The following is a 24,091-nucleotide window of genomic DNA, read 5'->3' as shown; positions in this document are numbered from 1 at the left end:
TGTTGAATGGACAGCTGTTTGGGCCACAAAACTGTCTTGCATGTTGTACCGCAGTATTCTGGCCCCATAGTGTTTTCCACAATTCAGTGTGACTTCAGGAATCAGCACATGCTCTCCAGGTGAGAATAATAAGATCTGGAATGTCTCACTTCTAAGGTGCTACTTTTAATCAATGAATATAAAGAAATAAATTTTAAGCCAGTACCCAGAAGGATACTAAAAGGGGTGAAAGAACTGAATAAAAATTTAATCACTATTTCTGAAGTTGCATATTTTGAAGCACAACTTGTATCTACTAAGTTAACTTGAAGTCTTGCTAGATTCTGAGCCAGCAACCACCTTAGACATTGGTCTTAGTTCTACTTGTTTGGCTAAAAACGAAAACTTATGAGCTATATTGATACTAATGAGAAAAACTTAAAAGATTTCTGTACAAATTTTCATATCCATTACTTATTCCTTTCTCTAAGCATACACACAGACACAGACACATACACATATACATGTCAGAGAGAGGAATGTTTAGTTTCATGTTTTGTGAGGGACTGAACTTTCCCCCCTTAAGTTGCATTTGAAAATGAATACAGACACCAGAATACTTGAATGTCACATATTTGGTCCTCAGATCTGACTCAACCCTAAGGCTGTGCCAGAGTTATTTTATGTTCTGGACACGTTTTCTCAGTTCATCTCAAGCCTGCCATGCCTTTTTGCAGGACAAAGCTGTCCCCAGCCCAAGTAGGGAGGGGAGTGCAGTGGGACGGCAAGAACCTCTGACCTGGCCCTCCGTCCTCAGAAGCAGACTGTGCCCAGAAAGATCATGCAGATGAGGTGCCCTTCCCCGGTTGCAGTGCCTTTCCCTCATTTCTGTCTTTGTGTGATGTCAGTTCTTCCCCTTACTTTCCTACTCAGCTAAGCCTGAAACTCTCAGGTTTGTGCTCCATGCTGTGCTCAGAGGTCTTCCTGTATCTGTTGTCCTTTGGGCACTGGACAGCAGCCAGCTGGCTTTAAAGCAGCAGAGACAAGCTAGGTGCACACACGTAAACCCAGCATTTAGGGACTGAGGCAGGAAGGTCTTGAATTTGTGGCTAGACTCAAACCTGAAACTGTCTAAAAAAGAGCATATAATAAAAGCAATGGAGAAATTGTTTAAGACCACCTGAGATTGACACTAATGTGTAATGAAGTCTTACAAATTTACCTTTTACCAGTAAATACACTGAAAGGACTCCAAGTTAAGAACGTGAACTTTTATGACTCAGTTTTTTTTTTTTTGTCTTTTTCGTTTTTATCGGTACCAGGGATCGAACTCACGACTGCCTGCTTGCAAGGCAGGCGCTTATGCCACTGAGCTAAATCCCCAGCCCCTTTATGACTCAGTTTTATCATTTCCTAAAGGTTGCACTGACATGAATGCACTGACATGAGTGGGACCTCCCAACAGGATCAAAGTGAAGGGCACTGTATACTTTCTTTTGTTAATACTGTAGCTGCTTTGCTCCAGGGAGCCCTTCTATCCTGAAGCAATGACTTTTAAGAATCTTGCCTTTCCCCACTCTGAGCTGTGAGACAGGGCTCAGACTTGCATGTCTTCACCTTCTCCTTGATGGCACCATGTGCAGAGTAAACAAATGGCTTTTCCCATTGTCGTGTGTTCCCTACTTCACATGCTGAATGTTCACACATCCCACAGGACATGTGAACCCCCTTAGCTGCCTGTTAGAGTAGCTGTCTCTCTCGTTATCCCCTGCTGGCTTTTTTCAGTAGCGTGGTGGCCACCCACCATTTTCCAGGGTGGTTCTTTGCCTTCTTCAGTTTGTGGGCCTGAGAGTTCCTGGAGAATCATTGCCTGCTCTTACCCCGCTGTGGAGCTATTTAACTCGCTATGACCAGCACCCAGCAGAGCAGGGTAATAAGAGAACCCATCTCAAAGGGCTGTTGAGCAGATTAATCTGAAACCTTTAAACTCTTTTTTTTTTTTTTTTTTTTTTTGTCTTTTTCCTTTTTTACCTTTTTTATTGGTACCGGGGATCGAACTCACGAATGCCTGCTTGCAAGGCAGGTGCTTATGCCGCTGAGCTAAATCCCCAGCCCCTAAACACATAAGGAGAACCTGATAAATGTCAGTTGTTTTTGTTTTTATTTTTTAAAATAATGATTACAGGAGGAATTGATGAATTGAGAGGAAATACTCTTGAACTGGCTGAGAATCAAGAACTTGTTTTAGGAAATGAGAATTATTTTTTCCTGCAGTTCTATGCAGTCTCAGAAACCTCATTTTCTGCAGAAACCTCTTGGGTGGGTGTTTTGGTTTCATTTGTTCGCTCCATGCTGAAGTAGCCGGAGCCATCTGCATGGCAAAGCTTCTAAGTGTAATGGGTCCAGATTCTGAAACTGTGTTTCACATCAGGGAAGTGTTTTGAAATTATTAGCTAAGAACAGCTCAGAGAGTTTCCCAGACCTTCAGGGATGAGAAGAAGCAATGAACAACTTATTTCATGAGCTGTGTCCCAAATGGCTTTGATTTCAGTGAGAAGAAATTTTAAGACCTAGAAGGAAGGAAAAGAAGCCCATATATGTGTGTGTACATGCACACTGACACGTGCACACACACCCAAAACCAAAACTCCAATACTGAAAGTGTTTTGCTTTTCTTATCATTTAGGCTACAAAATGGAGTATCTTCAAACGAAAACCCAAACAGACTACCAACTTTGAAAATCCAATCTACGCAGAGGTAATTTTTAGCACTTTTTTTTTTTTTTAGCACATTCTTTTAGAAATCATTTGCTTGGTTTAACTTGAACATATAGACACTCAGATTGTTTTAAGCAAGCTGACAAAGCTTCATCTTCACTCAGAACTGTTTCTGGCCATGCTGGAGAAATAAATGACCAATTCCTTTTCTGTGGTTGTAGATGGACAACGAGCAAAAAGAATATGTGGCTGCGGCGCCACCTCCATCTCCCTCTCCTCCTGCTAAAACGTCTCAGACAAGAGACCCATCTCTAGGGTACACTGCAACAGAAGACACTTTTAAAGACACTGCAAATCTTGTTAAAGAAGACTCTGAGGCATAGCCATGCCAGCCACCTAGGGAATAATGAGAACCATACTTTTGCACGTATATTTTTTACAAACAAAAGAAAAAGTTAACATTCAGTACTTTATAATAAAATATATTTTTCCCCCTCTGGTTGCTTATAGTTGGAAGTGTCTCGTGTGTCTTTTTTTACTTATGCTGTTTCATATTTTTACAAATAATTATCACAATGTACTATATGTTTATCTTTGCACTGAAGTTGTCTGAAGGTAATGCTATAAATATATTGTACATTTGTAAATTTTGGAAAGATGATAACATCACTGAATTTGCTAATAAAAGTATCTGTTGAATTGGTTGGTGATCATTATAATACATGATCCAGTAAGGAGAAAAATTGGCTGGGGGCCCTTAGTCGTGTCTTGTGTCTAAAGAAGAGGGACCACTTGTATTTTCTAAAATATTATCCTGGAAAGGAATCAAGGCCTCACTCAGGTCCATTTCTACACCTCAGCACTTAATTGGCATTCTATATTACATGTCAACTTGATCAGTGGATATGGATAGAGGACCCTATCTACTGTATACAGGTCTGGGTGTGACTATAGATGCCTTGGACAGTACTAAAGATGGAAAAAGCAATTCAGTTTTACCCTTCTGCATATTTCTGTATTTACACAGAAAATACTGTTTCACAGGTTCTCTCACTAGCTGCCAAGTGGATGTTTTTATTTGTAATGTCGATGAGGAAACCCGTGTCATTAAGCACAAGTGTCTTACACTGAGTCTATATTTAGTTAAATGAACTCCTTCCTTTGATGGACTGGAGTTTGAGTAGCTGAATTACTAAAACCAAATCTGTGTGTTCTTGAAGTAAGGTGCAAAACAAATACCAGTTTAATGAAGCCTTAACTGGGTTTTTGTTTCTCTGTGTGAAATATATCATTAAATGCCTATTTATTTCCTAAGTGGAACATGAAGAGAAAGGGAAACCATTTTTACTGAGCCTTATTTGGGTCCTTTGCCTAAATCCGTACATCGGGATGAGAATGTACTGTACAACCCAGCTGTTCTGTAGAGTAGATGGTAGAGTCTCCACCACAGGAACCACGACTGGAATACGCATTTCTTTCACAAGTAGCGTTCCTGGTTCTCTGTGCTAATATTGCACATTTGTTAAAATGTGAATGAATGGATGGGTGGATTGGATGGGTGGATGAATGAAATGTACTACTGATTATTTCTGAGTTCTCAAAGTATTTGTTGCTCATATTTTGAGTACTGATTGTAATTACTTGGAAATGTACCTTGATTAGAAAAATAACTGGAAATGATGCTGCTGAGAAATTTCTAATAAATGTGTATTTTATCAGAGTCTTCTCTCTGCGTATGTGTCATGAATTGGTTATGTTTTGCTATGCAAAAATCTTGAATGCTTTCTATCATAGTGATTTTACTCCCTTTCTTCCAGGGAAGTTTATCTGAAAATCAACAAGCCTTTACTTTTACTTTGTGTTCATGAAATAGATAGGTCTTCAGAAACTAATAAAAGTCGAAGTCCTGTTTAGCCAACAGTATTTCCTGACCTTTCCTGAATGCTCTGTATGGCCAGTGCAGATCAGAAAGGAGGACACATGTTCCTATGCCTCTAACCAATGTTCTGGTGATGCTCACCTGCCAGGGGGACAGTTCCCAACTTGTTACTTTTCTCACAACAGCGAGACCAGCAGTGTCAGCTGCTGTCTTCGCTAATCGGTTGTACGACGAAAATTATGCAAAGAGTGTGGCCTAATGACTGTCAGAAAGGAAGTCTTTGAATAATGACCATCAGTGTTATCACTACTGAAGTAGAAGAGAAAGGGATATCTTATATCTTCTTAAAAATTTCTCAGTTGATATTAATGCCCAGACAGGTTTGAGAACTATTTTATTATTATTATTATTATTTGGTACCAGGGATCGAACTCATGACCTCCCGCTTGCCAGCCAGGTGCTTGTGCCACTGAGCCAAATCCCTGGTCCTGAGAACTACTATTTTAAATAGTGATAGCTGCTCCTTTGTTTTTTTAATTGAGGCTGTGATGGGCATGATCAAGATTTTATTTGGATCTTTGAAATGATCTGTTTATATCTTGTCTGTAACAAAGCCAAAGGGCAGATAACAGTTAGTGTATTTTATTGTCTTTGGTTGTTAATAAAAAAAGATAATCAACACCTGTGTGCATGAAAGGTGAGGAAAACCCGGGCTGAGAAAGCTAAAATGCATAATGGGCACAGCACAAGGAGCAGAGCCATCACTGAAATCGACCTTCCTGGATCGAAGATTTCCAAGGGCTCTCGCTCACCAGTGTTTTTATTCCACTGACAGAGGTAGAGCCCCTGAGTGGGATCCCCAGTGTCTACTGCATGGTACCTTTGTGAAATGAAAGAATGAGCTGATACATGAATTTATCCTTTCATCTTTTGCCATGTTTCCAAATTCGACTACAAAGGACTTTCCTTTAGTTATGTTTTGTTACCCTGAGGCCAACTGTAGCTGTAACTTCCTTGGGAGAACTTTTAGGGACCAAGAGGATAGCAGGGCTTGGAAAGTGCTGAACCTGGCAGTAAAGATACTTTTACTACAAGGACAGGTAGGAAACATCCGTTTTCAAGACAGCAGTTAAGTGTTGTTTCTATGCTTTTGTTAGCTGCACATTTTTGGGGGGGGGTGTGATGCGGAGGGAGTTGAGAGGGATACTTTGGCTTTAGAAGATAAGCAAGCTCAAGCTGTTCTTGTCACAGCACCACCATTTCCCCACGTCTTAAAGGAACCAGATGCACATTACATAACATATGACACGGGACCTGGGCTTTGGGCTGAGAAGTGTATTTATCTGCCTGTGGCCTTTGCCAAGAGTCTTGTGTAGGGTAGATACAGAGTGCCAGCACATTGCCAAGTGATATTTCTGATGGGGGTAGTGAGCATTCACTGGCTTGATGACCCTGAGTGAATTTCACCTCCCTGTGGATCAGTAGCTTCTCAGGGAAACTGAACCTGTTGGACAAGGTTATCTCTAAACCCTCCAGTCTTGTAGAGCTGTGACTCCGTAATTTATCTCAACTCACTGAAGCTGTTTCAGTAAGTTCTAAACCTGTTATAGTGGCTGTAGATTCAATGATAGCATCCTAATTTTCATTTCCAAATGCTGACTCTCTAGGTGAGCTGTCAGAGAGATGTGTTTTAGAAAATGCATTTTGTTGTGTGTGTTTTTGGATTTTTTTGTTTGCTTGCTTTTTAGTATCATCAGGCCTATCTGTCCATTTCAAGGCTGAAAGATGCCATGGGTATTCCTTTTTTTTTTGCAAGAGACTGGTGCAGACATCCTTCATGGAGCTGAAATGCCAGAGCATATTTATGGGGTCCTGGTCCCCCAGAGAGTTTCCTGAGGTACAACAGAGGGTTGGAGTCAGGAGCCAGGAAGTGAGGCCACCTGGAAGAATCAGTGACCTCCTGTTTACTTCTAATGGGATGAGAAGTTCATGAATGGACACTGGGTTAAAAAATAAACTCAGAAGTAAAATAAATGAATCATAACTTTCCCTTCTTTAAAAGTTCAGCTTGATCTTTGTTGTCTTTAATTTTTAACTCTGGTAAAGTATACATGACATAACGTTTTAAACTTGAAGTTTTAATCATCAATAGGCTATCTGGGTACTGATTTTGTTTTCGCTTTTCAAGATGGCCTTGAAAGTCTGCCTATGATTGCTTTGGAAATCATGAAGGCGTAATTATTTCCTTCTAAAATTCTGACTGCGGTTGCAACAGAGGCCAACCATGAGGCTGGGCTCCCTGAATGAGCACTGAGTGCCCCTGAGGGTCAGCACCATGCCCACTGCCCTGGCCAAGAAGAAGGAAACTGCCAAAGCTCAACAGCAGCCCAGAAAGGGACATGAAGAAAATGGAGATGCTGTCACAGAACCACAGGTGGCCGAGGAGAAAAACAAAGAGGCCAATGACAGAGACCAGAGAAGTAGATTTGCTGATCAAGGAGCTGGACTTTGAGAAGAAGAAAGCTGCTGTTCGAGCTGTCACTGGTGTCCTGGCCTCTCACCCCAACAGTACTGATGTCCACATCATCATCATCTTCTCACTCACTTTTCTTGGTCAGTGGCTGCTTAGTGACACCAAACTAGGCCATCATTGTGACCTTATTGCCTTAAATGGAATTGGAAAGTCCGTGTTACTCTCTGCTATCAGGAAGAAGGAAGTGCCCATCCCCGGGCACATCGGAATCTACCACCCGACTTGCAAGATGCCCTTGAGTGACAAGATGCCCTTGCAGTGTGTGATGGAAGTGGACATAGAGCAGGCCATGCTGGAGAGGGCGGCTAAGTGCCTGGCTCATGAGGATGCAGAGTGTGAGAAGCTCGTGGAGCTCTATGAGTGCCTGGAGGAGCTGAGTGCTGACAAGGCAGAGATGAGAGCCTCATGGATCTTGCATGGCCTGGTTTTCACCCTGGCCATGCAGTGCAAGAAGCTGAAAGACTTCAGCAGAGGCTGGAGGAAGAGGGTTGCCCTCGCCAGAGCCCTCTTTACTCGGACTTTCATGCTGCTCCTGCACAAGTCCACCACCAATCGCCTGTGTTTGGAAGAGAAACTGAAGACTTTTAAGAGCATCCTGGTCCTTGTTTCGCATTCCCAAGATTTCCTGAATGGTGTCTACATCAATATCATCCATATGCACAAAAAGAAACTGAAGTATTATACAGTGAGTGGATTCAGCTTTTCCTACATCATTCTATACTTAGCACATCTACAAAGTTATCCTTTTAAAAAAAATTTTTGTTAAGAAACAATAAAGTAAAATAAAATTCTAATGGTGCCAGATCCCATGGAAAGTGTCAGAAAACCGAGCTCAGGCTAGCCCAGTCCAGTAGAAACCATGCTTAGAAAATGTGTTAGCTGTGATGTCCAGGTAAGTTTCTTCTCAGAGTGGGTCACAGCTGTGGTGTTCAGAGTGCAAGCCCACCCATGCTAATGATGCAAAAAACCTTCAGGTAGGAATCCATTTTGGAATCTTGAAAAGTGAGCTAGAGTTAGAACCCGCAGGTAGGACTTGTGGTAGATGAACCAACAGTCAATTTGTAACACCCAGCTGAACTGACTCTGTGTGGCGCTGGGTATGGAAGGCCCATCTGAGGATTGTTGCCAACAGCATAAAAGAAGAACTGGAGGGGAATATGGTGTTCTGTTGATCGTTCTGGAGAAGCTTGCCATGTTGGTTTTCCTAATATGAACTCAGCTGTTTTCATCGGCAGAAGAGCTTGAGTCCTCTCTGTCACTAAGGATGGCTTCAGTTCTGTATGACAGAGCTCTCTGGTCCTTACCTTGAGCATTGCTCCTGGCTCCAGTGCAGATCCCTCAGTCTGCTGACACAGGTCCTTATCCCACTGGTGCAGACTTTCTAGCTTCCACTACTGGCCTCTGGGCCTTCCCAATACAGATCCTTGATTCAGACTTGTATGAGATGTTATCATGGGCTCTTGGTCTTAGCTGGCCTCATATAGGACATTGCTATGTAGGGACCCAGGCCCTCAGCTGGACTCCTTGGGTCTCTAGTGTGAGGACAGTTCTCCTGCGCTCCTTTGTATTTGATTGGGTGAATATTATAAAATAATCCTATATATTATATATTATATATCCTGAATTGAATCCTCTCTCTTAAACTCTGATTACAACAGGACTCATAACCACAACTCTCCCTAACTAGTTGGCTGACTTTGGGCAAACTACGGAGTTTCTCTGCACTTTAGTTTCTGATTCAAAAAAAGAAAAAATGGAGATGAGCTGGGGTATTGCTTAGTGGTAGAGTATAGCACTCAGGGTTCAACGCTTTCTGCCACTACCATCCACCAAAAAAAAAAAAATCTTTGAAAAACTAGGACAAACTCTATATCACAATCATGGGAGTCATTTATTCATTCACTCAACAAATACTGAGTAAATCTATTAAACAGCAACAGTTAACATTCACCAAACACTACATGAAGTACCTTAATCCTGCTGGAAGCCTTATAAAATCCCAATTTTATTATTTTACAGATCACAAAATCAAGATAACACATGGGAAGATATTTTGCAAAGTATAAAACAATACATCATTTTTGGCTCAAGATCATGACTTAAGAAAAACTTGCCTTTACCTCCATTTCAATTCTAGTGGATTCTGAGGGAATCCTACTGGCTAGCAACAACAAAAATAGCAGACACTCATGAATGCGGTGTTACCTTTATGCTGAGACTTCTAAGTGCTTTCCAATATCAGTTCATTTACTCCTGCCCCAAATTCTATGAGGTAGGTTATTATCTCCACGTTACAGATGAAGAATCTAAGGTGGGGGAGTTAAATCACTTGCACAGGCCCAGTAGATGTTAGGTCTAGGATTAGCATGGACAACCAGATACTTGTGTCTACACTCTGCATCATTATGCTTTGCTGAGATCTAATGTAAACCGACAAGGAAATACCCTGCTGTAACCCACCTGGCCCAGCTCCCTTCAATCCCTGTCCCACTCCGCACTGCTGCCCCATAGCTTCCTAGCCTTAAACCCTTTCCAAACTCCAGCAAAACTTCCAAAGGAAGCCTTCAGGGACTTGTGTTCCACTGAGTACAGATAAATCTATTAGTGCTGTGTATATCCTGACTCTGCCCCAGGTAACATGAAAGCAATTTAACAAGAGACCTTTTGGGCTGGGCATGGTGGCTGATGCCTGTAATCCCAGCACTCAGGAGGCTGAGGCAGGAGGATTGTTGTGAGTTCGAGAGCAGCCTGGGCTACAAAGTGAGATCAAGGCTGGCCTGAACTACATATCGAGCCCCTGTCTCAAAAAGACAAAAAAACAAAACAAGAGACCTTGGAGGAGAAGACTGGGCCATATGAGGGATCACCTTGTGGAGGGCTAAACTTTGGGCCGCTCCTTCCCCACTTAGGCACCAGCTTTTTCCCCCCAAGGAAAGCCAAGCCAGCCTTGAAAAGCTGTGCTAACTGGGATTAACCTTTCTTTATGTAGGTCATTAGCACTTCCATATATAATGAATCACTATCTTTATTTAATGTGTGGAGAAATAAACCACCAAGATGGCTGAATTCAGACATCTGCTTTCTCCTGTGTCAGTGCCACGTGTCTGACTCTTTTGTTCTTGGAAAACAGAAAGATGTGAAAGAAAATTCTAGTGATTTTTCTTAGTTTGTCCTCAAAATAGATGGTAGTGTCAATAGCTCAGAGAGCTAACTATGCTCTCATTTTTATTTGTAATTTCCTAGGTGGATCTTTCTTTAACCAAGGTGGTCGGTGCTCCTCTCAGTGCTCCTGCAGACCTGTTAGGGTCCGCTCCAGGCTTGCTGTCTGTGTTGCTTTCTTTTTCTCGTGTCTCTCTGACTGTCTCTGAGGCAATGGCTAGCTTTCAACAGAGCCCCATATTAAACCCAGTGCTTACTAGGTGCTGAGTATATGTAAATATAATTAAATCAATACATGGAAAAAATGTAAAGGTTCAGGCAAGAAAGAAGTCCTCTCATTAACTTCTGAGCCTCCAGTGACAGATGAATGATCCAGGGCACATAATGATCCTGCCTGCCTCACAAGATGGCTCAGCCACAAACACTTAACTGTTCCGAGGAGTCCATACACGTGATGTTTACTTTAGTTATTATAAAGTTACACTTTAATTTATACTTTTCTTCTTCTAGAATACTGGGACTTAGAATTTTAATGGAATAAAATGGCTAAATTGTTACGTAAAAGACATCTGGGGAGTAAAACAAGGGCTACTGAGAGATGATGAGCCATTGTCCAAAGTTCACGGGGTGTGGGTAGAGACCATGTTTCACTCCTCCCTGGTGGCACTTGAACCTTAAAGTTTAACAGTGCTTTGTCCCACACAGGACTGCTGAGAACCTGCTGGAAACCACACTGGCTTTTTGGCCTTTGAGACCAGGCTAGATAGGCACTCAGGAGTATAGGGGCTGGCCTCTCTTCACAGCTTCCATGTAGTACTCTGCTCAAGGGGCTCCATGTGACATGGTATCTAATTTACAGTTAACAACAGTATGGAAGAGGTACTGTTATTAGCATCTCCATTTTACGGAGGAGAAAACTGAGGCACCAACCATTAAAACAGCCTGCCCCAGATCATGAAGCTAGTAAGTGATTAAGCCCACGTTTTGAGCCAGGAGATCTTCAATTGAGAACAACATTTCCTACTGTAGTCCATACTGCTTCCAGGTCATCTCTGGGGTTTGAGGAATAATGAAATGGAAAAGCTTGTTCTAGGGAGTGGGAAACCCAAGTGTTAGTCCATGTTTGCAGAGCCGTATCAATGTGATTGCAAGTTACTTGTATTTCTTTAATGGAGGATTAAATCAGATTAATAGTTTCCATTATTTCACAAAAGAAGACCTTCCTTTTATTAATTCCATAGGACCATTCTTGTAAAGTGTCATTTATCAAAAGACTTACATTTATTGAGTAGCAATGACTTTGTTTTTCTTTTTTAACCAGTTAAATCAAATCAGAGTTTGCAGTTTCAGCAAGGTTCTCTCTGTCTGATTTATCTAAAGAAGTTTCCACTCTTGATGTTCTGTATCACATCATTGATTATTTTTCTTTATTTTTATGATCATTTTGCTTTGGATGTAGCTTGAATGTCCTCCAACGATCCATGGTGACTAGAGGATTAGTCTACAAGATGGCACTATTAAGAGATGGAAATTTTAAGAGATGGAGTATAGTGAGAAGGGCTTAGATAAGGGGACACACCCTCAGAGGGAATTGTGGGACGGCAGCCTCTCTTTACTTCCTGGTTTGAGATGTGACTGTCTGACACAGCCTTCCTTGCCACCTGCCATTTGCCATGAAGGCTTTGCCAGAACTCAGTTGATACTGGTGCTATGCTGTTGAACCTCCAAAATGGTGAGCTAAAAGAACATTTCTTTATAAAGTTAGCTGCCTCAGATGTTTTGTATAATGATGCAGATCTGACGATGATCTTCTTAACAAGTAAACTTTTGTCTGCCTTTGTCTCCAGAAAGCAAGCTATTGCATATGCATCTTCTCTTTTTTATTTCCTCTATTTTTTTTTTTTACTTCCTGTTGTAGTCAGGGGTTGTGAGGAGAACAATTAGAATCAGGACACAGAATTTATAGTATTATTTTATGATGGTCACTCAGAGTTAAACACAGAAAATGCAGGAAATCTAAATTAAACACTAAAGATTCAGAATATTCAGCCAAGGGTCTGGATCCCACAGCAATGTCCTGCATGAGTCCAGATGAAAACCTAGACCCTGTGACAATCCCTACTACGAGTCCAGCTGGAGGTCTAGAGCCCACGAGAAGGACTCACACCAGTTTGTTTTATAGATCCGCACTAACAAGGCCCAAAAGTGAGCAGTGGTAGCTGGAAAATCTATGCCAGCAGGGTGAAGGAGCTGTGCTGGTAGGTTAAGGATTCTACAGTGGAGCCGCGAAGTCACACTCAAAATAAGAACCAGGGCTGCCCTGAAAAGCACCACAGCCATCCTCAGCAACACGGAGGTCCTGAGCGCCTCCAATGAAAAGAACAGTTGAGTACATGCCAGGAAGCAAGCATGACAAGTTTCTCTTGGAGATTAAATAGCACACATCTTCCCCCGCTGGAGCCAGGAAGCAATGCTTGATGTAAGGAGCAGAGCTCCTCCAAAGTGAACCACAGCCACTCTTACCAACAAGGTCCTGAGCTCCTGCAGTGACAATGATTGAACTCACACTGGGGAAGCTAGTCATGACAAGCTTCTCCAGGAGAACCAATGGCTCAAAACAGAAACAGAGGAACCCACAACACCTCTCTCTTCTCCACATCTCTTTTTATGTTGGCAACTTTCCTCAGGTGGGCCATCTACACTTAGCACCATACTGATTTAATTCAGCTGATATTAAGTTGACCATCGGTTTTTCATCCATAACACCTCCAGAGTGCAGCACCTAGGGAGGACTTAGTGCATTCATTGAATTTAATAATGAACTGATTTTTTATATTGATGGGTATGTTCACTTCTGCTATTAAATGGTAAAACACACCATTTCAGTTTGTCATTTTAAAGTATTGAAAATAATATTAAGCACTATTTCTCCTTTAAAAGCCTGTGAAATGCAGGTTTTAAAGTGCTACATGAAATGTCCTCTAAGCTCTCATCTGCTTTTGAAATTCCACAATTCAATGGTTTCCTTTGTGAAACTGACTAGAAAGTTTGGGGAAGTCTATGTATTTGACAATGTCCTTTTTTACTGAAGCAAGAATTAAGGCACAGCTGGGGATTTAGCTCAGTGGTATAAGTGCCTGCTTGGCAAGCGCGAGGTCATGAGTTTGATCCCCAGTACAAAAAAAAAAAAATTAAGACATAGGGGTGCATGGGACCCTGAGCTGAGCAGCCCCCAGGCCAGTTGGCAGAGCATAACTGTAATCATGGTGGAGAGACTTCTATAGTGGACAGAAAAGAGCTGAAGTATTTCTAAGTGATAGATTTTTTTACTCAGTTAACATTCAGGTTGGAGGAATGGAAGACTGTCTTTATCATATATGTGTGAAAGATGCTGGTATCTATAGTTTTATGAAATTAAATATTGTAGGATCTTGAGAGTGTCCTGAAATGCCATGTATACAGCTTTAAAGATGAAAAGAAAGGGCAAGATAGGGAAGAGAGAAAGTCTGTATAGTGCTGCAATTTTCATGGAGGCCTCTACTAACGCTATAGGATGCTCTGGAACTGGGACTGGGCCCTTCAGAGTTGCCCGAGACAGAGAAGAATCAAGCTCCGGGATCTTCTCATCAGCCAGGCATTGGCCACTGATAGTCTCTAAAATCTTGGTGTGGCAGTGTCCTGGCTGCAGACAAGTCCACTGAAATGCGTGCCTGTGAAACCTCAGCAACTGGGGCGTGGATGCCTGTGCCTGAAGAAGGATCTAGATGTGCCATCATGTTAATTTTTCCATTAACATCTGATGCTGTTGTCATATTCTAGTGTACTTGACTTTACAGAACTGAACAGAATGGAAGGAACAGAACAGAAGGGAACAGAACGGAACAGAACAGAACAGAACAAGACAATTATGTAGCCAGGATTGTGTTGCATTTAGCAAAAGACAAATTGACCTACAAATAAAAATGACCTGGCCCTCCATTTGCCAGATTTTCTGTTGGAACAGCCACTCCCATATTAGAAAAATGTTTCCAGACCTTTCTATGCCTCTCTCTCTGTCCGACTCTCCCCATCTTCTTTCTGTCTCTTTCCTCCTCTTTAGAGGTTTCATTCCTGAGCTAAGCTGCCCTGGCAGCCTGAGGGGTATGAGCCTCTCCCTTTAGGCCATGCCCTAGAGCAGGAGGATGATGGGCAGGGGAGGGTGGTGCTTGGACTTCTAAGTGAGGAAGGGTGAGTTTTGCAGGGATGAAAGGATGAGGAAGTGGGGAGAGAACAGGGGGAGGCCTTTTTCTGAGTCAGACCCTTTCCCTGACTAGACCTACACATGTAATAACTGTTCAAGGTGGAATGGATGGCCAACAGACTTCTGAGCATACAGAGGAAAGGGAAGTAGGTGGCACCCAAAGTTCTTTAGTGTAGAAAGGAAGAAGTTGTGACCCTAGCAGAGGAAAAAGACATTTTTCTAGGATCAAAACCCTGGCAGAGGAAGCATGTCGTGGGTTGTTGCTACTTGCCTTTACAGCAATGAGACAGCCTAAAGAACTAAACTGATACTGAAGTACAGAAAATCCCAGGCTGGTGGAGACTGAGCTGGCCTTGGTTTACTGTGCCTGTTTCCCTGACCTTAAGGAAAACTTGGTCCCTTCAAATTTGGCTCCTTACTCCTTACTCCTGTTGTCTAGACTGGTGGATTATATGGGAAATTTATTTATAATTTAAAATATATCAATCATATAGATTCCAGATAATAACCATTGAAGAAATATATTCAATGTTTTATTTTTAAGGTGAAGTCATCTATACAGTTGCCCTTTTTGACAATTACCCTTTTTTGGGACTTTGAGAAGGCTTCAGAAAACCTCTAATTAGATTCATGGGGCTGTGATGGAGAAACTCTCCAGGTTCCAAATGTCCAGAGGCTCCTTGCTTGCCGGCCAACCCCCACCTTGTCACTTGAGAAATGTGAAGTCCCTTGAGGATTTGTGGGTTCAGAAGACAAGGCAGGGTAGAAACAGAACAGCAAGGACAATTTGGGACTATTGAGCCCACATTTTTTACCCTGTTTGTGGTGGGGGCTGGCAACCAAGGGAGCCAGGGAATTCCAGTTCCTGGAAAAGAGGCCCAGCACTCAGGCATCACTCAGAGCCTGGCTGGGCTCTGTTCTTGGGGAAAGTAACTTTGTGCATTTGTCTTGGTTGCTGTTCCCTCATTGCTGAGGCAAAATACCTGATGCCCAAAGTTAGGAAAGGAAAGGTATATTTACCTTACAGTTTTGGAGGTTTCAGTCCATACTCAGTTGGCTCCAAGGCAGGGTGGTGTGGCTGAGGGGCAACCATTCATGGTGGCTATGGCAGATACCAAAAGCAACAAGAGCCAAAGGGCAAAAAGGAGAAACAAGCTGCTTTTTCTCCCTTATATTATATGCCCCTGGCTGGGTATAGCCCTCACACTGCCAATCCCAGCACTAGACAATGAAACAATCACAAATGCTAGACTCAACCACCTTCAAAAGGCCGGCTCCCATGACTTTGTGAGACTTTGCGGGAGACATCTAGACACAAACCATAATATTCTGCCCCTCCCTCCCCCTTCCCAACTCATGCACATCCCTTTATGAGAATGCCTTTATGAGAAAGATAAAGCATGGAGAAGTCCATCTCCAAGAGTCAGCAAAGTCCTAACAGTTTCAGGATTGATTGCTGAAAAGTCCAACTCCCAAGTCTCTTTCAAGATTTAAATCAAAACTCTTGGCTGTGAGCCCCTGTACAAATGAAAACAAAGTTAAACACTTCCAGCATACAATAGTACAAGATAAATATTAGGGAGTTTAAAAAGGTACAGAAGGATACAAAGAATTGGAACTAAAATAAGTCCAAACTCCAACAGGGCAAACATTGAGTCGTGTAGTTCCATATGGAACATCTGAAGTTATTTGTGGTAATTTGTGAGCTCCTAAAGTCTTGTGCAACTCTGGCCCTACAGCACTCTCAGTGGTTGTAGCTCCCATGGCTTCTCTATTAGGCCCACTCTGCTCAATCCTGGCATTTTTACTTAGATGATCTATGTTGCTGGATTTTTCAAACTTCTGGGTTCTCCACTGCAGCTTTGGCTTCACCTTCGGAGCTTCAGACAGGGGCACTCAAGCCTTCTTCTGAAATCATGCTGGAAGTCTTTTTAACTTCAGAACTCTTGCATTCTGCATGTACCTAAAACCACTGCCACGTGGATGATGCCAAGATCTGCTGCCAGCTGAAGCAGTAGCCAGGCTTTCTTTTCTCTTGGTTGTAGGGTTCAAATACCTGAATTGCTGGGCACTCTGAATTCAGTTCTATAGAACAAATTCTCTAGACTGCTGCCATTCTGGAATCTAGCATAGCCTCTGTTGCCATTCTGTAGTTTTCTCCTCAAAACAGTCCTTCACTTCTGCCATTTTGAGGCTGCAAAAGATAGAAACCTGTTGCTTCTCATGATGCCCCCAGGCCATCTTTTCTATTTTTTTTTTTTTGTTGTTGTTGTTCCTTCTCAGCAGTCAAGATCTCAGTTCTGTCTTTATAGTCCAAAGCTTTACTTGAGTTTCCTTTCTGGCCAGCTCACAACATTTTAAATCACCCTGCTGGGCTCTTTTCTCTTGATTTGCAACATAAATCTGGCTAAAAGACCTCAACAATAGCCATGCCACAGCCTCAATGTTCAACTGCTTTGAAATTTTTTCTTCCAGATTAATTAGCCTACTACTCATAATCTCAGACTCAGGCAAAGTCTCTGCATATGAGCAAAATGCAGACAAACATTTTGCTGTAACACACATCATCTGAAGTCCAACAGTCAGTGCAGTCTTTCTTCCCAGCAGAAACCTCCTGAGCCTGGTCTTTCCTGGCAGGATTTCTATCAGCCTTCTGGGCTTCTGAGCTCTGACTAGAATCTCCCATACAGAACAGCTAAGGTGTTCCAGTGCCACTCGTTCAGGCAACATCTCCAAACCTCTCCCAACTCTTTCCTCAAGCCATTTCCAAAGGCTCTTGAACCACATAGTCAAATATAGTCACAACAATGACCCCACTCCACTGGTACCAAACTCTGTCTTGGTTACTTTTCTTACTACTGAGACAAAATATCTGATGCCCAAAATGAAGGAAGGAAAGGTTTATTTAGCTTACAATTTGTGGAGGTTTCAGTCCATCATCAGCTGACTCCAAGGCAGGGTGGTATGGCGGAGGGGCAACCATTCATGGTGGCTGTGGCAGATATCAAAAGCAACAAGAACAAAAGCTAAAAGGGAGAAGCAAGCTGCTTTCCTTCCCTTATATTGTGTGCCAGCTACCGGTTCCTGGGTGGGTACAATATTCACACTATCAATTCCAGCACTAGACAGTGAAACAGTCACAAATGCTAGATTCAGTTGCTTTCGAAAGTTCTGCCTGAATCACTGCATGAAACTTTGGGGGGTCATCTAGACACAAACCATAACAGTATTTTCTTGAGTAAATCTAGGATGAGCAGTCTTAGTGTCTGAGAGTACTATGAAGCCTAAATGAGTTAATGCATTAGTATTAAGTTCCATGAGGACAGGGATATTGTTTTATTTGTGCTGTGGGCCTAGAGACCATGCTATTTTTCTTGGTGCTCAGATATTTGCTGAATAAATGCTGCAGGTAAATCATTTGGCAAGGTCCAGAACTGCCAGTTCTCACAACAACACAGCTGATGGGACTTTGCCCTAGATGCCCCTGTACCTGCTTCTGTTCCCATCTAACATCCACTGATCACTTACATTTGGCCCTCTCTGGCAGATGTGTGCAGAGGGGCTTAGAGGATGGGACAGAAGGTAGACCCTTGATGTCGGTACCTGAAGCCTGCTGAGGGCTGGGCAGACCTGGGTAGAGTGTAGACTGCTGAATTTCACACAGCACAAGGTTCCTGAAATTCTCAAGAAGAGGCCCCTATGTGCTGGCAAAGAGGAGCATGGGGGAGTTGGGAGGAAGCCAAAGATGCAATATGCTTGGTTTGTTTCAGGAACTTTCCCAGGGTGAACTCTACACCCAGGAAAGGCGTATGTTCTCTTTTCCCTTTTTTTGTATTCTCTTCTCTTCTGAATATGTCTGTTGTTAAATCACAGAACAGGTCTAGTCCAGTTAATTCAACAGCTGAGCCCCATTTTGGATTCTGGGGGCTCTTACTAACAGGATGGGGACCTGGACTGCCAGTTGACACATTGTTTTGTGAGAAATTCATTCTCAGTTCCAAACAGATGATTAATGATTCTCATTCTATGCCCTGTCCTGGAATCAGACAAAGCCTGTTCCGATGAGTTGGGGGAGGAGAAGGGGAGACTGGGAATGCTATTTGCATGTCAAGAACTTGTAGGCTCAGAGGGAGAGAGAAGGTAGACTCTGCAGCTGCCAGTCAGACCGAGTGCAGAAACTCTCGAATAAATCAGAAGGAACAAATGGAGGCCAAGGACGCTTTACTCAGTAATATTCTAGGAAGTTTTCCAGCAGAGGAAGAGCCCAAACTGGAGAGAGCATGTGAGCATACTGACCAGCTGGTCTGGAGGCCGGCAGCAAGGTGGCTTGAGAGTGGCCTTCAGAGTGTTGTCCATGTTTCAGCCAGGCTCCTGAGGGACCTGTGGCACAGTCACAGGGGAGGACGTGTATGAAACTAGCACAGAAACTCAGGTGTTGAAGAAATCCAGACAGTGAAGTCATTTTTTAGGCACTTACATTAGTCATTTTTTCATCACTATAATAAAATACCTCATACAGCCTACTTATAAAGAAAAGAGGTTAATTTAGCCCACAGTTTTAGAAATTCAAAGTCCAAACAGCATGGTACAGGCTCTTTGGCCATCATGTAGGAACAGAGAGATACACCCCAATACATGAAGCAGAGGAGACAGAGGGTTGGTTTGCTCCTTTATGCAGCAGCTACCTCCTGAGAACTCAAGGGGTGGCATGAACCCAGAAGTACATGTCCAAGGACTTTAGGGCCCTACAACCTGAAGACCTCCACTTAGATACCACCATCTCCTTCTAATAGTGCCACCTCGGGGACCAAACCTTTACTGCATGAGCCTTTGGGTGGACACAACCATATCCAAAAGATAGTAGGACCCCACCCAAGATTCATCATGCTGGTGGGAGGAGGCCTCTCACTTCTCAGCGAGCAGCGGCTGTGGCTATGTCAAGACTGGGGACAGGGAGAAGAATAACCAGATCATCCCTTCAGCAGACAAGGACTAAGCTGGCCACTAGGAGAGGAGCCTAGGATCAGAGAGGGAGATACTATTTCCTCCAGCCTCCTCACTGCCAGGAGGACCCACTGTGACCTTCTTGGCTGGTATCATGGTGGGACTGGAGAGCTGCTCTTAGAAAGAGGCTTTTACCATACATAACCTTTGAAATTTGGAGGTCTACCCTATGGATTCCATTGGTGTCTTCTCTATCTCCCTCTAATGAGGAGAGAGAGGAATATGAGTTGCTGATCAGATAAGAGCGAATGTTGAAGGAGCCAAGAGATTACACAATGTGCAATTGTTCCCAGAGAGCTCCCTGCCTCCCCTTGTTAGGTATGGGAAACTCACTGACAAAGTTTCACCCGAAGGCCAGCTGAATCACTTCCCACAGCCTCTGACCAGCAGTAAGAGTGCTGGGAGTTGTTGCCAAAGGGTTAGGAAAAAAAACGAAAGTGGCTTGGGGGTCGACCCAGCACAGCAGAGCTTCTAATACGTTTCTCTAGACTGTATCACCTCAGCACTTAACCTAGTTGTCCCAATAATTAAAGCAGAAGGAGAAATACTGTACAAAAGAAGTTAAGAGGTAATTTCAAAATTTAACCCCACCCAGACCCTCACCCCCACTCCTTCTCAGAGAGTTACCAAAAAGTAGCATCTTGGGTTTCCTGCCTGGTGGCAGAGTCAAAGCATCCAGATCACTCCACTGAAACAGCAAAAACCAAGGAAATAAGAACAAGGGCCATCCTCTCACGCAGGAGTTGGGCTTGACCTATGGCCAGGAGCAGGAGAGCTCATATTGCCCTGTTGCTCTGGTATTGTTCTCTGGGAGAATCATTTTTGCATCTAAAAGCTGTGATTCCTAATACCACCTCCATCTCAGAAAGAGAAGACAAAACTTAGGAAAATGACAGAAGGTTTTGTCACTTAGAAGCAGAAAAGCCTGCAAATTAATTTAATGAAAGTTTTGTGTGGAATGAAGTTCAAGGCAAAGGAGGAACTTGTACATTTCTACATTTAGGATTGATGATGGTTAAAGAGTTATAAACAGAGAATACATGAATGTGACCTACCTAATGGCCAAGAACTGGAGGGAACTTCCCAAGGCCCATTTGTAACATCTTCTCTGTGTTTCTGTGACTTTCGATCCTTTTCATCTTCTTGACTGAGGCTCTAGGACTTGCTTTACAGAAAGGTCAGGAAAGCCTTCCTAGATTTCATGAACTGCTTCAGGGGAGGAAGAAGAAGGGAGAAAGACTTTCCTCCTGCCATTTCCTCCGATGCCATGGTGCCTGAGTTGGGAGTAGTGTTTCCTGAACCTCATCTAAAGGAGGAGTATATCTCCATAGCCAGTGAAGATATAACCATGTGTCCTACCAAGACAAGGTCAGTTATCATAAACTGGAGAGTTAGAACTGGGAGCTGGAGAGCCTTGGTAGAGGGCTGAGTATGGCTGAAAGCACAGTAGGAATCTTCTGCCACCCCTGGAGGCTAGTAGGGTTTCTTTCTCATCAGTATGGGTAGGGCTGCCGTGTTCCATTTGGCAGCAAGGAACACGTCCTAGTTCTGCACCCTCAGATAAACTATAATCTTTGTCTGTCTCCAGCCCTGAATTTTACGGTGCTGTCTTCACAGCAAGAGCTTGAAATCCCTGTTCGATGACAACAACATGGCAAAGAAATGTATGCGTGCTTTGACCGTTCTTAAAGAACGCAGGAGTCTGGAACATGGGTACACGTCTTCTTCAAAGTACTCAGCATGTTTTGTTTATTTATTTCTTTACCATTTAGTCGCTTGTCTTAGGTTTGAATTGACTGAGGTTTTACTGATTGATGTTTGTCCCTCCCCCCACTGGCAGGGTGGATTCGTCATCTGTTCCCTCAATACTTGCTCTGGTCCACAGTGGTCTGAGAGTGGTACGGATGGGGGGTTTCCCCTTATGATTGTGTCTCAGAAAAGCAATGGATAATGATGCAAAATTCTTTTTCATGATTATGTTTAGTCAGCCAATTCCTCAAACTCATTGTCACATCTTATTATAAAGACGTGCTTGCTTTTGAGGCGCCTGCCTGCAGGCCCATCTGCGGGGAGCAGCCGAACAAAGGGAGCAGTATGGAGGCTGAAGTGATTATTTGGAGGAGAGTGACAGGATGGAGAGACTGCAGGGAAATGTCATGCACAGTGAGCGGCTTGGCAGGTTTACAGACATGACCCTGCTAAGCCTCCCCACGGTCCCTTGAATACACCAAAGGCAGCTTTGTAGAAACTTTAGCTTTTCATGTGTCTTGGTAGCCATGAAAATAGAGCCGCTGAAGTTGATGGACAGAGCTGAGTGGTGCCTATTTTAGTCATGGCAAAGCTTTTGTTCAAGGAGGAGGTGAAAATGTCTGCAGCAGCGTGGGTCCCTGGCTCTGAGCGGAGCTCAGTCATCTCCCTCCCTGGACTCAAAAGTATTTTGGCTCCAGCTCAGGGAGGTCAGTTAGAGGACTCAGGTGAAGGTCACACCATTTTTTTCTGCCGCCTTTTTATTTTGTTAGTCATAGTGGCAGAATTTTTCAACAGGTCCAAAAGCCTGAAGTGGGAGACTTGAGTATTTCTATTTGCATCTTAATGCCAAACCTGTGTGGCAGCACCCAGTTATTCCAAAGGCAGTTGCCAAGAGGCCAGTGTATAAAGGCCTCCCCATGGAGGGGCAGCTGGGGCTGCTACAGGAGGCTTCACAAAGTGAGAACACCCCGTTTCCCTGCCCCTTCTGTCTGCTGCTTTTTAGGTTTTCCCAGTGCGAGCAATAACAACCTCTCCAAGTGGTCAACTATACCCACTGATGTCCTTCAGTAAGTATCAGGGACCCAGCCAAAATCGCCAACCGATTGTATGAGTGGTACGTCAAAAGGATGAAATAAGAAACAGAGACAAATTTAGTAATACATAAGAAGGAGCTGGGAGGTCTGTGCCTCAGGATGGGCAGAGACAAAGACACTCCAAACCAGCCACTATTTATGGGGTGTATGTAATGGTAGAAGATTCAAGGTGAGGACTCAGAGGTCAATGACTCAGCAGGCAACAGAGAGTCTTGAGATGACTCAAGAGGGAAGAGATGATTCCATGCTAAGAAGGATCTTGCCCTGCAGTGTTTTCTTAATCATAATGGTTTTAGTTTAGTCTTACTAGGTGGGAGAGAATGGTCCCTCCCTAAAGCATTAATAGATTAAGCACCTTCCTGACAAATGCGAGATCATAAATTTAATCTCCAGTACAAAAAAAAAAAAAGTTAATGTGATGTCTCAAAAGGGTGATACATTTATCCCTTAGGCAGGTATACAAAATTTGCCATTGTGAATTTGTGGTCCTCAACAAATCCCTCTTTTTGTAAGTGCTGCACTTGAAACAGCAAGCAGAATATAACATCCATCATAGCGTTAAACATTCTCAGGAGTTTGCGGGATGTCCTGTCACATTATCAGGATGTGAGCCTCCTGCTTTATCTTGTTTAGTTGTCTCCATGTCATGAGTTTCGTAGCCTGTGTGGATCTCAGTACTTATGATGTCAGGCTGTTCTCCAGGGTCCTCCTCGAGAATGCTTGCACTGCAGGGCTAGACAGGAACAGGCTCCACCATGGGGCTAGACAGGAACAGGCTCCACCATGGGGCTAGACAGGAATAGGCTCTCCCACGGTCACTTGTTCTGGGAGGGCAGCGGTAATGATGTTCCATTGTCTGTTAACACAAGTAAAACCTCGATCCATGATATTAAGTGCATTGGGCCTTCCCACTTTCCTGTTTGGATGTCTTTCTATAGGACTTGATCCCTTGATGTGCTTGTCAAATTTGTCCTTTTGCCAATGATGTTCTGATGGATGGTATTCACTTTCTGCCAACAAGTTTTAAAAAAAAAAATTAAAGGAAAAATAGTAAGCTATAATGGTGCATGTGGAGGTAACCATATTCTCTCTTCTTGTTTTTATAACTGTGCTGCCAGCCACAGTTGTTTTCTTCACTGACCTTTCCAAGGCCCAGCCCTGTCTGACTGCCTACAATATTTCTAAATCACTCAGCTATTTCTCCCTTAGAAGAAATATCCCTAGCTGTGGTTACAGAAAAATGGGCATTGTTCTCATCTAATTGTTTTGAGCTGAGAAGAGTCAGTGGAGGGGTAACCACAGTCAGGAGTCTTCTCCAGAGAGCTAATCCAATGGATCTCAGGTAAGACATCGTGTTGTGGTCTAGCAGTTATAAATGCTCTTTATTTATCAATGCTCTGGGTATCAATAAAAAGAGTCTAACACATTTGTCATTGGTCCCATTTGCGTAATCACTTGGAGTTTGGCAGCTTCTATGGAGGAATAAACAAATTTTCTGGGCAATTAGGTCATGTATAATCAAAATACTTTTTATTATTGTTTTTCTTAATACCCACAACAGTGCTCAGCTACTAGTGTAGCTGGAAACTGCTAGAAAGGGTCAACAACTGGTGTCCTTTTTTATATCTAGCTTATTACTACAGTATTGTTTTTATACATCTTTTGGTTTTACTTTTCTGCTGAGTGTTTAAGATCAAGTTAAAATGAGACCTGTGTTAATTAAAATGAACATCTTG

General features: G+C 43.0%; 1 protein-coding gene across 4 annotated transcripts in view; it reads left to right on the top strand.

Moving 5' to 3' along the window:
* Lrp2 (LDL receptor related protein 2) overlaps positions 1 to 4,417 on the top strand; it is a 183,614-nt gene extending 179,197 nt beyond the window's left edge. For all 4 annotated transcript variants that reach the window (XM_063259225.1, XM_063259224.1, XM_063259223.1 and 1 more), the window contains 2 exons: positions 2,666 to 2,737; positions 2,919 to 4,417. In XM_063259225.1, the coding sequence (XP_063115295.1) occupies positions 2,666 to 2,737; positions 2,919 to 3,080 (234 nt within the window). In that variant the 3' untranslated portion in view covers positions 3,081 to 4,417. The remainder of the gene's footprint in view (positions 1 to 2,665; positions 2,738 to 2,918) is intronic.
* Positions 4,418 to 24,091: the final 19,674 nt, after the last annotated feature.

Source organism: Cavia porcellus, unplaced genomic scaffold (genome assembly GCF_034190915.1).
Source record: "Cavia porcellus strain 051 isolate PalLab524CR breed Dunkin Hartley unplaced genomic scaffold, mCavPor4.1 scaffold_12, whole genome shotgun sequence".
Taxonomy (NCBI): domain Eukaryota; kingdom Metazoa; phylum Chordata; class Mammalia; order Rodentia; family Caviidae; genus Cavia; species Cavia porcellus.
The sequence above is the reverse complement of the archived record's forward strand: the minus strand, read 5'-3'. Positions and strand labels throughout refer to the sequence as shown.